Genomic DNA, 12917 nt, shown 5'->3' on the forward strand with positions numbered 1-12917 from the left:
AAATGAAACGAGGACTACGACCGAACTCTTGCAGCCTTACGTTTTTCAAGAACGTGCCATCACGTATTGGCCCCGCTCGTGAAACCACCGTCGAAACTGATATTGAGGTCCCGCTGGTACCTGCGCCCGGACAGGGCTCCTTCGTCCAGACAAAGACACGGTATGCCGCCACTATCTAGGCAAAGGATTACTCGGCGCCCGACCTCCTTGACGGTGGAAAGCTTTCTCAGATTCTGCATTGCCACAAGCACGGGCCAGATTGGTAATGACACGCCGAACGCTGATTCTCATCCGCAGGATCACAGAGTGGTGGTTCGCCGGTGTCACCTAGATCATTAACACCGACATAGACTCAGATGATACGATCGTCAAACTGGCGACTCCGTAGCATGAGACTTGACACAAATTTGCAGTAGAGACAATCGACTGTCAATATCAAATGCTTACGGTTACTACCCCTCGTGTCGTATTATTGTACCTACGGCTGACGTGAAATGAAACAACATCTAGACTAGGCAAGTTCTCAGCACACATGGTCTAGCTTTCAAATTCAAGTCGATAACTGAATTGACCTCAATTGTTTCCACCTCGAAATACTTCCACTGTGACTTGTGCACCCCGTTTGCCGCTCCACCAAATGTCGGGATTTCGGGACGGAAAGTGGCATTGGAATTGCCGACAAAAACGGCACGACTTGTATCCAGAAGTGGCTGGTCTGCTCAAGGACCCAGGTTTCGGAACTGGGTGATTGAGATCCCGAGTTTCGAGACTGGATGGATGAGAATCTACATCCATTGACCCCCGGATTATCAAACCTCAGCCAGCCTGACAGAGTCTCAAGGAACAATCCGCAACCATGAAGCCTGTTTGCCGATTCCCCAGACCCCGCGTCTCCGTCTTCACTTGTGGGCACTACGCCTTAAATGCAGAGCCTGGTGGAGCAGGCTCCTGCCGAAGCAATCGCTTTGGGGATTTCCATCCAAACCCTACGTGGCTGATTACTCCCAAGCTTGACTTTTATTATCCTACTAGTGTGCAGCTTCTCTGGCAGATGATCCTTGATATCAATCACATCTTCCTCCAGGTACTCTGCCAACTGACTGTTCTCTCTACCTCTCCTCACATCTTCTGTATCATTCATTGCACGGTATTCTTGAAACAATGAAGGGCGCCGAGATTGAAGCTACAGCCGTGCCCTCCGGTGGCGAGGGTGTCAAAGTCCATATGAAGACATGGATCGTCCTCGCTGTAAGTCTACTCTCCTGGTAGACGGCAAGCAGTGAAGCTCACAGCATTGGACAGTGCGTCAATTTTGTATCCTTTGCCCAGATCGTGGCCATCGTTGGCTCCGGGCTTTTGGCTTCAGCGATCGCTGGGGTCGTGGGTGGGGCTGACAAGACATTGTGGTTCACCCAGACAATCAACATTCTCACCATCGCCATCGCTCTTCCTGTCAGCCAGATTGCTGATTACTGGGGGAGAAAATGGATCCTCACCGTTCTGACACTGTTAGGATGCATTGGATCCATTCTGGTTGCTAGAGCCCTAAATGTCGGGTACGTGATCGCTGGTTTCACCTTGGTCGGCATGAACGTTGGCACCCAGCCAGTCCTCTACGCGGTGGCATCCGAAATCCTACCAAGGAAGCATCGCGGTTGGGCTATAATGAGCACCAACATATCTGTCAGCATTGGAGGCTTACTTGCCCTTTTAACGGGCGGCGCCCTACTTAAAGACGGCGAAATCGATCGGTTTCGAGATTACTTCTACATCGTCGTCGCCTTCTATGGCGTTGCTTTCCTTGGCTGCCTCTTTTGCTATCACCCCCCACCAAGAGAGCTCCAAGTGAGCCTCACATTTCCTGAAAAGCTGCGCAAACTCGACTGGATTGGATATGCGCTTTTCGCTCCTGGATTGACACTACTCAGTGTCGCACTCTCTTGGTCGCAGAATCCTTATCCATGGTCTAACGTGCATATCATCGCCACCTTCATCATTGGCGTGGTCATGCTTATCGCATTTGGGATTTACGAATGGCGCTTCAAAAAGGATGGTGAGAGTTTTCCTTGTTGGCTCATGCTCATATCCATAGTCCTCTAACATAATGAATAGGTATATTCCATCATGACTTATTCCAAAATCGCAATTTTCCCATTGCCCTGGTCGCTGTATGGGTGGATGGATTGTCATTCTTTACGGCCAACACTTATTTCGCGATGCAATATAGCATCTTTACCGGATCTAATCTTCTGCTCAGTGCTGCGGCCTTCTCTATGATCTTCATTGTTGGTACCTTGGCATCTGTCGGTTTCGGCGCATTTGTGGCCATATTCAAATCAGTCAAAGCTCTCGGTATCGCCGGATTAGCACTCATCGTCCTTTTCAATGTCCTTATGGCGACTACCACGCCCTCAACCCCTGCAGCAAACTATTGGGGTTATGTGGTCTTTGCGGGGATTGGGCTGGCTGGCGTCATTCCCTCATTCATGCTGGTCGCTCAAATGAGTACACCAAGCCATTTGATTTCATTGGCCTCGGGTCTTGACATCGTCTCTCGACCTGTTGGCGGTGTTATCGGGCTTGCGGTCAATACGGCGATCTTTAACAGTGCAATGACAGAACAAGTACCTGCCAAGATCGCGGCTGCAACTCTCCCTTTGGGCCTTCCCGCTACTTCCCTTCCAGGCTTGATACTGGCTTTGATGGCGAGAGATGATGCGGCGCTAGCAGCAATTCCAGGCGCCACCCCGGATATCATCCAGGCCGCAGGAGGAGGTCTCATGTCCGCGTACCACATCGCCTTCCGGAACTGCTGGATCACTGCCGCCGCGTTGTGTGTCCCTGGCGTAATAAGTAAGTTATGACGATATTGTCGTCTCCAATGTGGAGTGCTAATCGATGTCTAGTTGCTTGCTTCCTCAAGGGATTTGAGTCCGAGTTCAAACCACACATCGATGCTCCTGTCGAGGCCGAGCTGGTCGAGATTCAGAAACGCGTTGAGACTCATCACTTGGAGGGTAAGTTACCTCAGCACGACGAGAAGAGCCAGACGTCATCAAATAGACGCGCTTAGAATGGTGTAAGACATTATCCCATCTCCCCCAATGGGAAGGAGCTGTGATGGGGACACAGGAATTTTTAGTGTTTCGCGTGCCTGGAGACCGATCTGCGAGAAAAAGAGACAACAACGGGCACGCAGGTCTTCAGGTATCAGCATGTGTCTATTTGTGTAGAGGATGACAATTGCCCCACGGAACCTGAATCTGTTTACCTGCTTGCATGTCAACCCGAGATAGGTCATGTGGATGACACTGCGCACGTTAGACTCTCAAGCCTTCTATGGAATTAAGGGTGACAGATCTCCTGGTACGAGGATAGATCAAACGTCGTAGAGCTTCGAGCATCGCGAAGAGCTCGACAAAGTGGACAATACTAGTCCTGGTTTACATCGGCTCGGAGCCAATCATACATAAAAAGAAGAACCGCCGAAATCGGTAGATAGAACTGTAGAGTGCTTATACCATCCTTTTGAGCAGCAGAGTCCAACAGCTCAGCTTTCCTGGTCTGTACGCAGATCAAGGTGCTTACTCTATGTAAATGTGGACTGGCTGTGACAAATGTCCAAAACGTTCACACGTCTTTGCCAAAATAGATCAAATCCCGTTCCAGGGAGCGCTGCCACTATGTAGAAATGCCTGACCCTTTTCTAGAATTCTGCTATTCGCTTCTCCAAGCCAATGAGGTTCAAGTGTCTGTAATCTATCCTCAATCTCGTACGACTTGCCACCGCCGACGAAGATGACCTTGCCATGAAATTGACCCCGAGAGCCAGTGTCAGAGGGACTCGACTTCACATTCGCCATCACAGCATATAACATGGCATTAGCAACATCCTGCGCCACGTTATACGGCAAGCCTGACCCCTTCCATGCAGGAGCAATGCCTTTGGTCATTGAGGTGACTAGTCAAGCTGTGAGTCATTGCTTCAGATAGCTCGAACGTATCATCACAAGGCTGGGTAGAACATACATGTCATCCATGGACATACAACGTTGACCCTTATGTTGTCGTTGATACTCGTCAACCTCAGGCCTCGCATTATACCAATCACACCGTGTTTGCTCGCAACATATGTCGTCAGACCAATAGTCTCCTTGAATCCTCCTACGCTACTCGTCATGATGAGGTCGCCTCCACCGTTCTGTCGCATGTAGTGCATGGCGATCCGGGCAGTGAACAACGCACCACGCAGATTGACATCGACCTCTGGAAGCGGAGGCTCTTCATTGATGTTTTCGACCAATACAACGTCATCAGGAAGTTTCCCTGTGCCGGCATTGGCGATGGCCACATCTATCCGTCCAAAATTGTCCTTTGCAGTCCGGAACAGATCCAGCTGGTCCTGGTAATTGACCACGTTACATCGAAGATAGCGAAGGCTATCACCGAATTTCGAGCCTTGAGCTGCGATTGATTCCAGCCTCAGGTCGCCCACAACCACCCTTGCACCGCTGGCTAACAGAACGCAACCTCGAAATCAGTTTTTTGCGTGTCGTTGGCAATTACATTCACAGCGTCGTATGAACAAGGGGTTTTGGACCTACCAAGGAAGGAAAGTGCCGTGGCAAGACCTATGCCATCTCCGCCTCCCGTTATAACCACGACTTTGTTCTGAATCCCACCGAGTTGAGATTGGTCGAGCGTTAGGAGGGACATTGCTTTGTGTTGGACAACAGATAATCCTCTTCTCACAGACGGCTTAAATCTCAAGTGGGCAGAAAAATTCATCTAAGGCATTGCACGTGTGATATGGACTCGGGTTAGTGAACAACACGCGCACACACCCCTTTTACGGCATCAATTGATGTTCCGAAGTGCATGGTCATCAGTAGGGAGGTAAAGACGTGGAGGCCTCACCTTCCACGGTCTTAGACTAACTAGACTGTGTGAAGTGTAAAACTAGAACTGGAGACGTGGCGGTGCTTTGTTCGCCTCCCACGGAATAGGTTTTGCAATGCAAAAGTCAAATGGCTCTTCCAAATCCAAGCGTCGTCCCGCCAGTCGGATATTCGGTAATTGTGCGCTTTCCCTAGGAACTTCTTGCTAAGCGCATGCCCTCTCAAATGCCGCATGGATCGCCGAGTCATCCCACTACCCTGGCTTTGAGAGATTCGGATTTGCGAGTAGGACACGACTATTCTCCGAACCCAATCCCAGAGCTGAGATCGAGTTTCCATCGCAGATACGTACACAGTCTCTTTGTCGTCGAAAACGATCCCGCGAGACCATGAGGTTTCAACGGCAGCAGTACTTACAAAGCTTCTGCCTCAGCGCCTACGTATGACCAAACGCTTGTGTTATAGGATACAAAAGAATTTGGCGATTTTTTACCAGCGGTAATTAAATACGTTTCAACATCTGGAGAAATGTTCCAGATGGAAACCTCAAGTGCTGTTTCTATCATCGGTGCTGGCCCAGTGGGGCTGTACACTGCTCTCTTGTTGGGCCAGGCAGGCATCGAGACTCACGTTTTCGAGCGCGAAGCATTTGTTCTACAAACACCAAGAGCTGCTGCGTAAGTAAAGCCCTGCCTTTGTATAGTACCGTGGTGATTTAGCTTCAGCCCAAAACTCAACAAGCCCACTGACTTTGAAGCAGATATTTCCCCATCACTCTGAATGAGTTCGAGAAAAGTGGAATCCTCGATGACGTGGTAAATGCTGGATTTAAAAACACCGTCGGTGTTTCATGGAGAAAACCAAAATGTGGCGGCGTTCTAGCTTATCTGGGCGCTGGCGACAGCTTTGCTATACACCTAGGACAGCACGAGCTGGCAGACATTATCCTGAAGCACTTAGAAAAGTGCGCCAGCGTGACCGTCTGCTGGAATACGGCCTTTGACAGGATGGAAGAACTAGAAGGCACAGGTCAAGTAAAGATAATGCTTTCCCATGGAGCCGATAGAGTACAACAAACGCACGTCTCTCAGTATGTAGTGGGGGCCGACGGCGGAAAAAGCGCGGTAAGGAAAATGCTCGACATCCCCCTCGAGGGTTTCACTTGGAAGGATTTCACCATCATTGCCGCAAACATTGAGTATGACCTGGAGAACCAATCAGACTGGGGTCCCGCCAGTTACGTCGTGGACCCGAATCTCTGGGCCGTTGTCGCAAAAACCGGCAAAGGGTGCAACTGGCGGGTCGCGACTGGAGAGAAGATCGTCGCTGGTGCAACGGAGGATACTTGGGACGAGGCGGAAGGGACGGAGCGAATGCGACGGAGGATAGAGGCCATATTGCCTGGTGACATCGACAAGGTGAAGATCGTCAAGATATCGCCTTACAGTATGCATCAGCGGTGTGTCTCAACCTTCAGGAAAGGGAGGGTCGTGCTGGCAGGAGACGCCGCTCATGTAAGTGATTTGGCCCCTCAAAAACGATGGTATGAGACTGTTGTCGACATCGTCCTGACTTCTATGATTTAGCTTACGAATCCTGTCGGTGGCCTCGGGCTGACCACAGGAATCTTGGACGCCGCGTTCCTCGGCCACCTGTTGAAACGAATACTGCTGGAGGGTGAGTCGGACGCTTTGCTCGACACCTACGCCGCAAAGCGCCGGGAGGCGTTTATCGAACACACCAGTCCCATGGCTACGGCGAACCGTCTCCGGCTGTCGGGAACAGAACCCGAGGTCGTAACGGAGAGAGAGCATTACTTCAAAAGTATCAACAATATGGACATGGACTTCTTGATAAATATGGTGGACTCGGAAAACAAAATCTCGTCAACGATAAATCTGTAGATAGAACAAAGTCCGAGGGCTTTTGGGTGCTTTTCGAAGTCACGGTGAATATGGTGCAATGAATGCTTCCATAGAGCGGATTCAGCTCCGCAAGTATCTCGACGCTTTTTCGAGCCCAGTAGCTAATCGTGGAAAGCTGAGCACTGAGAGCATTTGATCCATTCTTGGTCAACACAAGAGCATAGTTATTCCCTCAGCAATGCCGCGAAATAGAGTACTTGCTACTCTGTGGATTCAGAAGACTAAACCCCTCTTCCGGATCTCGGATGATGGCTTAATCCGGACATCATTTATGCAGACTGTGGGGCCGAGGATGTGGGTAGTTCACAACAACTTCTTGAAATGGAATGTCTCGTTCCACCACATCGTAGAGTCGCAAAACTGCTCGAGATCGGCCGGTAGAGCAGAGAGGCCAAAATCGGGTCCCAGGTAAGGAGACAGTGCAGGTTCTGAGGCTCCAAGCGCCAGCTGATCGGAGTCATCTTTTGCATCTGCGGCGTGAGAGTGAGCCGTGGTTGGTCGGAGAACGGCGTCAAGCAAGACACCGAGGAAGCGAGAGAAGCGCACGGCTGTGTGTATGTCATCCGGTGAGCCTCGATGCAAGGCTTCGACTGTGGCGCGTAGAGTTTTGACGTCCTGATGGGCTTCCGTGGTGCTTGAGCTTTGTGACACCGTTTCCTTTGGAGAAGTGTGTCGAATGTTAGTTAATTGAAGGTAAATATACGGTAAGGAGGCATTCAATGAGGTTGCAAACCTTGAGTAGGTGTAACCCTGCCGTCGTTATAAACAGCCAACATCTTACTGGAAGGACTCTCAAAACACCCGAGGGCTCCAGTACACTGGACACCAGGCTTAACATGTCGCGGGCAGCTTGAACAGCATCTTGCCTGAAAGAGGCAGACGATGATTCCTGCTGGTGGTCTGGATTTGCGTCGGCAGCATAAGCGGCTGGCGATAGGCTATACATCAAGGCGTAGTTGTACTCGATGGTCAAGCAGGCGTTGAGCGGGGAGTTCTTGTCTGCCGAACCATCAGCCTCCAACGCGTGCCGCCCTTGAGGACTTACCACTGGCAGCATAACTGTGTTGACGTTTCCAACGCTCGAGTCTTCTTCTGACGTATTCCAGTTCGACCACTAATTCAGGACCATTGGGTCTGGAGCCTGCATGCTTAGAGGTTTGTAGCAGCTCTCGCGCCTTGCTGATTTCATCCGTGAGTTCAAAATAGCTTTCCCATAGTTCGGTGTTTGGCAGTGCAACGGCAAACATTTTCGAGAAGCGGTCCTTCACCAGTCTCCGAAACTTTTCTGGGAGCATTGGTTCGAGACCAAGTCTCAGTGCCAGATGCTCGTCCATCAGGTAGATGAAGACGCAGATCGTCCGGTCCCAAGTAACACTTACGGTCTTGGAATCTGTCAGAGAGCTCGCCTGAGCTTGTGCTTCGGAGTCAAAACAGCAGCCTTCTTGGGCCAAAGCAATCGCATTTGAGAGCAACATCCTAACAAGCCAAGTTAGCGTTTCCGGTGCTTCTGTCGCAAGGGGTTTGTTCCTTTTGCGCTGCCACGACTACAACTGCTCCACATTCTGCATGAAATTTGCTTACCAAGACACCTTGTTGCTCCTATACGCAGAAGACATCACGCTCAGGTTCTCCAAGAGGGACATCATCCCATGCCTTTGCTTACTTGTAAGATTGAGAGGGGCTTCCGGTGAGCTTATGTCGGAGTCATTCTGTGTCGGCCCTTGTCCGATGATGTCGTCTTCATCTGCAAACATACTAGGATTATTGATTGCTTTTGGATGCCAGTCAATCAAGAGCAACATCGAGGCAATGGTTCCCAAGGATCTTGTGCAAGTAGCGCCCCAGATCGCGGACTGTAAATTCCTTTTCAATGACCGCCACGCATGCCAATGGATCCGCTCGGACCTGATGGCACCGTGATGGCCGGAGAGTTCAAGATATCGTGAGCCCAGAACGATAATAGTCGTCAATAGTACGGGTTCTTCTGTGGCCAGCCTCCAGTACATCAAGGGGTTTGCATAGAAAGCAGGCACGACAGGTTTCAACGGCCACAGATTTTCGAAAAAAAAGTGCACATATTCGAGAGTTTCCTCCTCGGATATGATGCCGCGTTTGATCAAATGAAAGTCCCTCCAGGCTGCTCTGCTGGTTTCGTCACTGGTCAACCGCCCACCGTGTTCCGGTTGATGGCTGTTGCGGGTAGCTTCATTACTTAGCAGGTCCGTGCGGCTCACGTTGTCAATAAATCGGTCCTCAGTAGCCGCGAAAGTGAGCAAGTCCAAGGTGTCTGCTGGGTTGCGGAGCTGGGTAGAGATCAATCTACTTTTCGCATCCAATCCAGGGAAACACTCCACGGGGTTTGTTATACCACCACTGATATGGCCTAGAACAGGTGCTGGCGCCACATCAGTCATGCCCTGTTGTGGTTCACAAATCAGAGCAAATTGCGTATTCGCTTGTCCGAGATCGAACAAGTCGTCTGGTGGTCGTGCGATGGATAAGTGAGAATTTGCTCCATTGTCTCGCGTCGAGGGGCTCATCGCATTGCGATCTGGAAGATATGAGTTTCTTAAAATCAAGTAGGATACTGCTGCATTGAAACTCCTACCGCCAGTTCTAGACTGAGGTTCTCTCTTTTTGTACCTCATAGCGCTAAACTCACAGCGCTTCTGTTCTCTCACACATCGTCGGCAAGACTTGTCTCGAGGGTCAGAATATTCACAGCGTGTTTTACGCTTGCGACATTGTTCGCAAGATTGATGTGCTCGGTGCCGTTTGATTAGCGGCTCTGTTTGAGTGTCATCAACGGCCAGGCTTGACGTATAGTTTCCATTTGTGTCAGGGAATACAGGTGGCGCCTCCATGCTTGGTAGACCTGATGGAGGATGCTCGGAAGCGACAGAGCTTATGTAGCGACGAGAAATCCCCACCCGTAACGGTGATTTACGACAGGCAAAGGGCTTGAGGAGGGAGTGTGGTAGGGACTTCGGAGGAAACAAAGCTCCAATACTCAAGTACCTTTGGGTGGAGCCGATACTTGTGGTGGTGGTTCCAGCTCTGGCGTCTTGGGCTTAGTCGGGACTTGGTAATGATCCGTGCAAAGCAAAATCCTACAGAACCCCCTCCCGGGAGCGGTAGGGTGGTACATTCCCCAAGGGCTTCTTATGGCGATTTGCTCAAGTCTGGCTGCAGGCTTCGGGCCTCGGCTAGGTAGAAGCACCGTCAAAATCGCTTTACATTTGGCGGGCGTCGCCCTACTGGAGGTATTGATGCAAGGCTTGAGTCACCCTGTGGGGTTGATGCTCGTGAGCTGTGAGCTTTTGCCAGTCCTATACCAACAACCACTTTTCTAGCCAGTGGGGTGAACACTGGCGACTTTGGAGTCAGCAAATAACTATCTCGGACAGCGTGGATTTATGCTGCGGAATCCTCGGCTCGAAGGGCCTTTTATGTACGCATAAATTAGGCACGGCGTGGCTAGACGGTATATATCATTATCTATACCTCTAGGCATGTAAGATGCTAGTCCACCTACTGGGTCCTTATAGACTACCTCTCAATCGCAGTACATGTCTCGTCTTCAACATGAAGTAATTCGGTTATCTGGATATGCTGCTCCAACGTTGATGCTTGTCGCGACCATCCACCCGACAGTGCTGGTGTGTGCTTGTATCCACATATCATCTTTCCTACGTGCCAGACCAAGTGTGGAGCAAATCCACTTGAAGATCCTAGGCCGATCGAAGCCATCGTTACGAGTCTACCGAGTTACATTCTCCGCTAGAGGTCGGTCAATAAGATTAGGTCATGTCTCGTCTACTCTTTGTAGGGCATGTCTCTTCCACACCAGTATATACTGAATACTACGGCTGCGTCCAACAACGTCAAAAGTCGAATATCTTTCCAGGGTTAAGAATCCAATGAGGGTCCAACCCACGCTTCAACGACCTCATCACACCGATAGTACCACTACCCAGCTCTTTGGCTAGACAGGCCTTCTTCCCCAGCCCTATACCGTGCTCCCCTGACACTGTACCATCCATCTCCAACGCCTTATCAATAATGTCATTTAAGCACGCTGTCACGGCGATCGCCTCGCCTATCTTGTCAGGATTATACATGACTGCTTGATGGAAGTTACCATCTCCGACATGACCGAGCACACTGGAGAAGAGACCAAGCTGAGCGGCTTGTTTTTTCGAGTAGTCGATGATCTCAGCAATACGTGATATTGGTACTGCAACATCAGTCGACCAGATCTGAGTTCCTTCGGGTCGAACTGCAAGCATGGCCCATAGTGCCTGCTTCCTGGCTGACCACAGATTCTCCATCTCCTTCTCAGACGTCGCTATCTGGAAGCTATTGCTGCCAAAGCCTTTGCAAATGTCTCGGACTTGTGTTATGCTTTCTTGGACTGCTCTTTCCGAGCCAGAAAACCTCAAGAACAGCGTGGGCTTTTCGGGCAGAAGCTTCCCAGCTATACCTCCCGTTCGATTGATGACTTCCATCTGCGTATCATCCATCAGTTCCAAGGCAGCCAACGGGATTCCCTGACGTATCATGGCCGTTCCTGCTCCCGCAGCATCTTTGACTGAAAGGAAAGTCGTTGTAGCGACACCAAAATGGGTAGGAATGACAGCCAACTTCAACGTGATTTGTGTGACAATACCCAGTGTTCCTTCAGAGCCAGTGAATATTCCGTTCAGATTATATCCTGCAGAGGTTTTCCGCGGTCGACGTCGAGTCTGAATGACAGAACCATCTGCAAGGACGACTGTGAGGTTCATGACCCAATCTTTCATTGTTCCATATCTCATTGCATTCGTTCCACTACAATTTGTTGCGACCATTCCACCGATCTGTGCCGTAGGGCTTGGGTCGACGGGCAGGAATAAACCCGAGGATTTGATTTCTCTATTCAGCTCCACCCAGTTGACACCCGCTTCGACGACGACGTCCATGTCTTCTGGATGGAAGTCGACAATCTTGTTCATTTGGGAAAGATCAATACTGAGACCAGAGTAAGGCGTACTGACATTGCCCTCAACACTCGAGCCCGCCCCATATGGAATCATAGGTATTCGGTATTTGGTGCATAATTTTGCGATGAAGGAAACATCTTCTGTACATGTCGGCGTTATCACGGCTATAGGCCTTATTGTGCTGTTTGAGGTGGACCACTCGGAATATCCATGAGATTCAATATCACCTTGATCAACGCTCACAGCGTCATTTCCAAGGTGAGCCCGAAGGTCTTCCACAGCCTGCAGCATGGTTTGTTCATCCGCGTATATTGGAGGTGTAGGATGAGGATAATCCTGCGAATTGTCCTGCAAACTCAAATTTCGCCCAGACTGCCAAAGAAAATCAGAACTGAGAGCAGTTCCTATGATACCCACGAGCAAACCAGCAGTGCTGTACCTAATGACGGCAGTCCTCTGATGGGCACGGGCATGACTTGAAGCATTTCTTCTTGTATTTAAAGACGTTAAGACCCTTTTCCGTAGACACTGCGTAAGGTCTCGCTCGAGTTTGAACGCACTCCTAATGGACTTCATCCTGCTCACCAAGGCTCACAGAGCCCAAAGAAAAACAGAGAAATAGACAAGGTTGCGGTTGAAGATGAATGGATCAGGGTTGTTCAGCTATAGGGACAAGGTTTCACAGGCGACAACGGGCCAATTGGCCGGAACCGATTGCAGAGCCATATTGCTCTTTTCTGTCTCGTTCTTACATTGCACGCTCACTGAATCGCCTGTACCAGAGTGCGGATCAATTTCAACGGCCGGCAACCGAGATGTGGCGTCACTAGCACCGACTGGCAGGTCTGTATGCACGTCGGCAACTTTGAATCGGTCGGCACTTCGGGAAACTTGGGTGCTCAGATTGCCGAAACCATTCCACATGGATACCGATTACAAGGCAAGACAGTCTGGCTGAAACTTAATGGTTGACACTGCATCCGATACTTTTTCCCCAAGAGCGCGGCCTCCAGCCGACATTAATGTAGGTGGGAGTCTGGGGATCCCTCGCGCCGGTCATCGGGAGTTCCCATATCAATTACCGGCGTCTGAGTTGAGCTGAGCTGAGCTGC

The 12917-nt window shown here is 50.3% G+C and overlaps 5 protein-coding genes across 5 annotated transcripts; 2 read left to right on the top strand and 3 right to left on the bottom strand.

Annotated features, from left to right (window-relative positions):
* Positions 1-1161: 1161 nt before the first annotated feature.
* LTR84_008998 (uncharacterized protein) lies at positions 1162-3073 on the top strand (the record flags this gene model as incomplete). The annotated part of the gene is made up of 4 exons (XM_064852540.1): positions 1162-1248; positions 1303-2053; positions 2113-2853; positions 2907-3073. 4 exons carry the CDS (start codon positions 1162-1164, stop codon positions 3071-3073), a joined length of 1746 nt encoding a protein of 581 aa, XP_064701247.1.
* Positions 3074-3653: 580 nt separating this feature from the next.
* Positions 3654-4716, bottom strand: LTR84_008999 (uncharacterized protein; the record flags this gene model as incomplete). Its single annotated transcript, XM_064852541.1, has 3 exons — positions 3654-3961; positions 4030-4515; positions 4605-4716. The coding sequence occupies 3 exons, from the start codon at positions 4714-4716 to the stop codon at positions 3654-3656; spliced, it is 906 nt and encodes a 301-aa protein (XP_064701248.1).
* Positions 4717-5426: 710 nt separating this feature from the next.
* LTR84_009000 (uncharacterized protein) lies at positions 5427-6802 on the top strand (the record flags this gene model as incomplete). Its single annotated transcript, XM_064852542.1, has 3 exons — positions 5427-5575; positions 5659-6412; positions 6485-6802. 3 exons carry the CDS (start codon positions 5427-5429, stop codon positions 6800-6802), a joined length of 1221 nt encoding a protein of 406 aa, XP_064701249.1.
* Positions 6803-7126: 324 nt separating this feature from the next.
* LTR84_009001 (uncharacterized protein) lies at positions 7127-9687 on the bottom strand (the record flags this gene model as incomplete). Its single annotated transcript, XM_064852543.1, has 4 exons — positions 7127-7480; positions 7605-7822; positions 7869-8299; positions 8405-9687. The coding sequence occupies 4 exons, from the start codon at positions 9685-9687 to the stop codon at positions 7127-7129; spliced, it is 2286 nt and encodes a 761-aa protein (XP_064701250.1).
* A 1020-nt stretch (positions 9688-10707) lies between these two features.
* On the bottom strand, positions 10708-12278 carry LTR84_009002 (uncharacterized protein; the record flags this gene model as incomplete). The annotated part of the gene is made up of 2 exons (XM_064852544.1): positions 10708-12177; positions 12231-12278. 2 exons carry the CDS (start codon positions 12276-12278, stop codon positions 10708-10710), a joined length of 1518 nt encoding a protein of 505 aa, XP_064701251.1.
* Between the last annotated feature and the right edge of the window lie 639 nt (positions 12279-12917).

This window comes from Exophiala bonariae (genome assembly GCF_035927105.1).
Source record: "Exophiala bonariae strain CCFEE 5792 chromosome Unknown scaffold_35, whole genome shotgun sequence".
Classification (NCBI taxonomy): domain Eukaryota; kingdom Fungi; phylum Ascomycota; class Eurotiomycetes; order Chaetothyriales; family Herpotrichiellaceae; genus Exophiala; species Exophiala bonariae.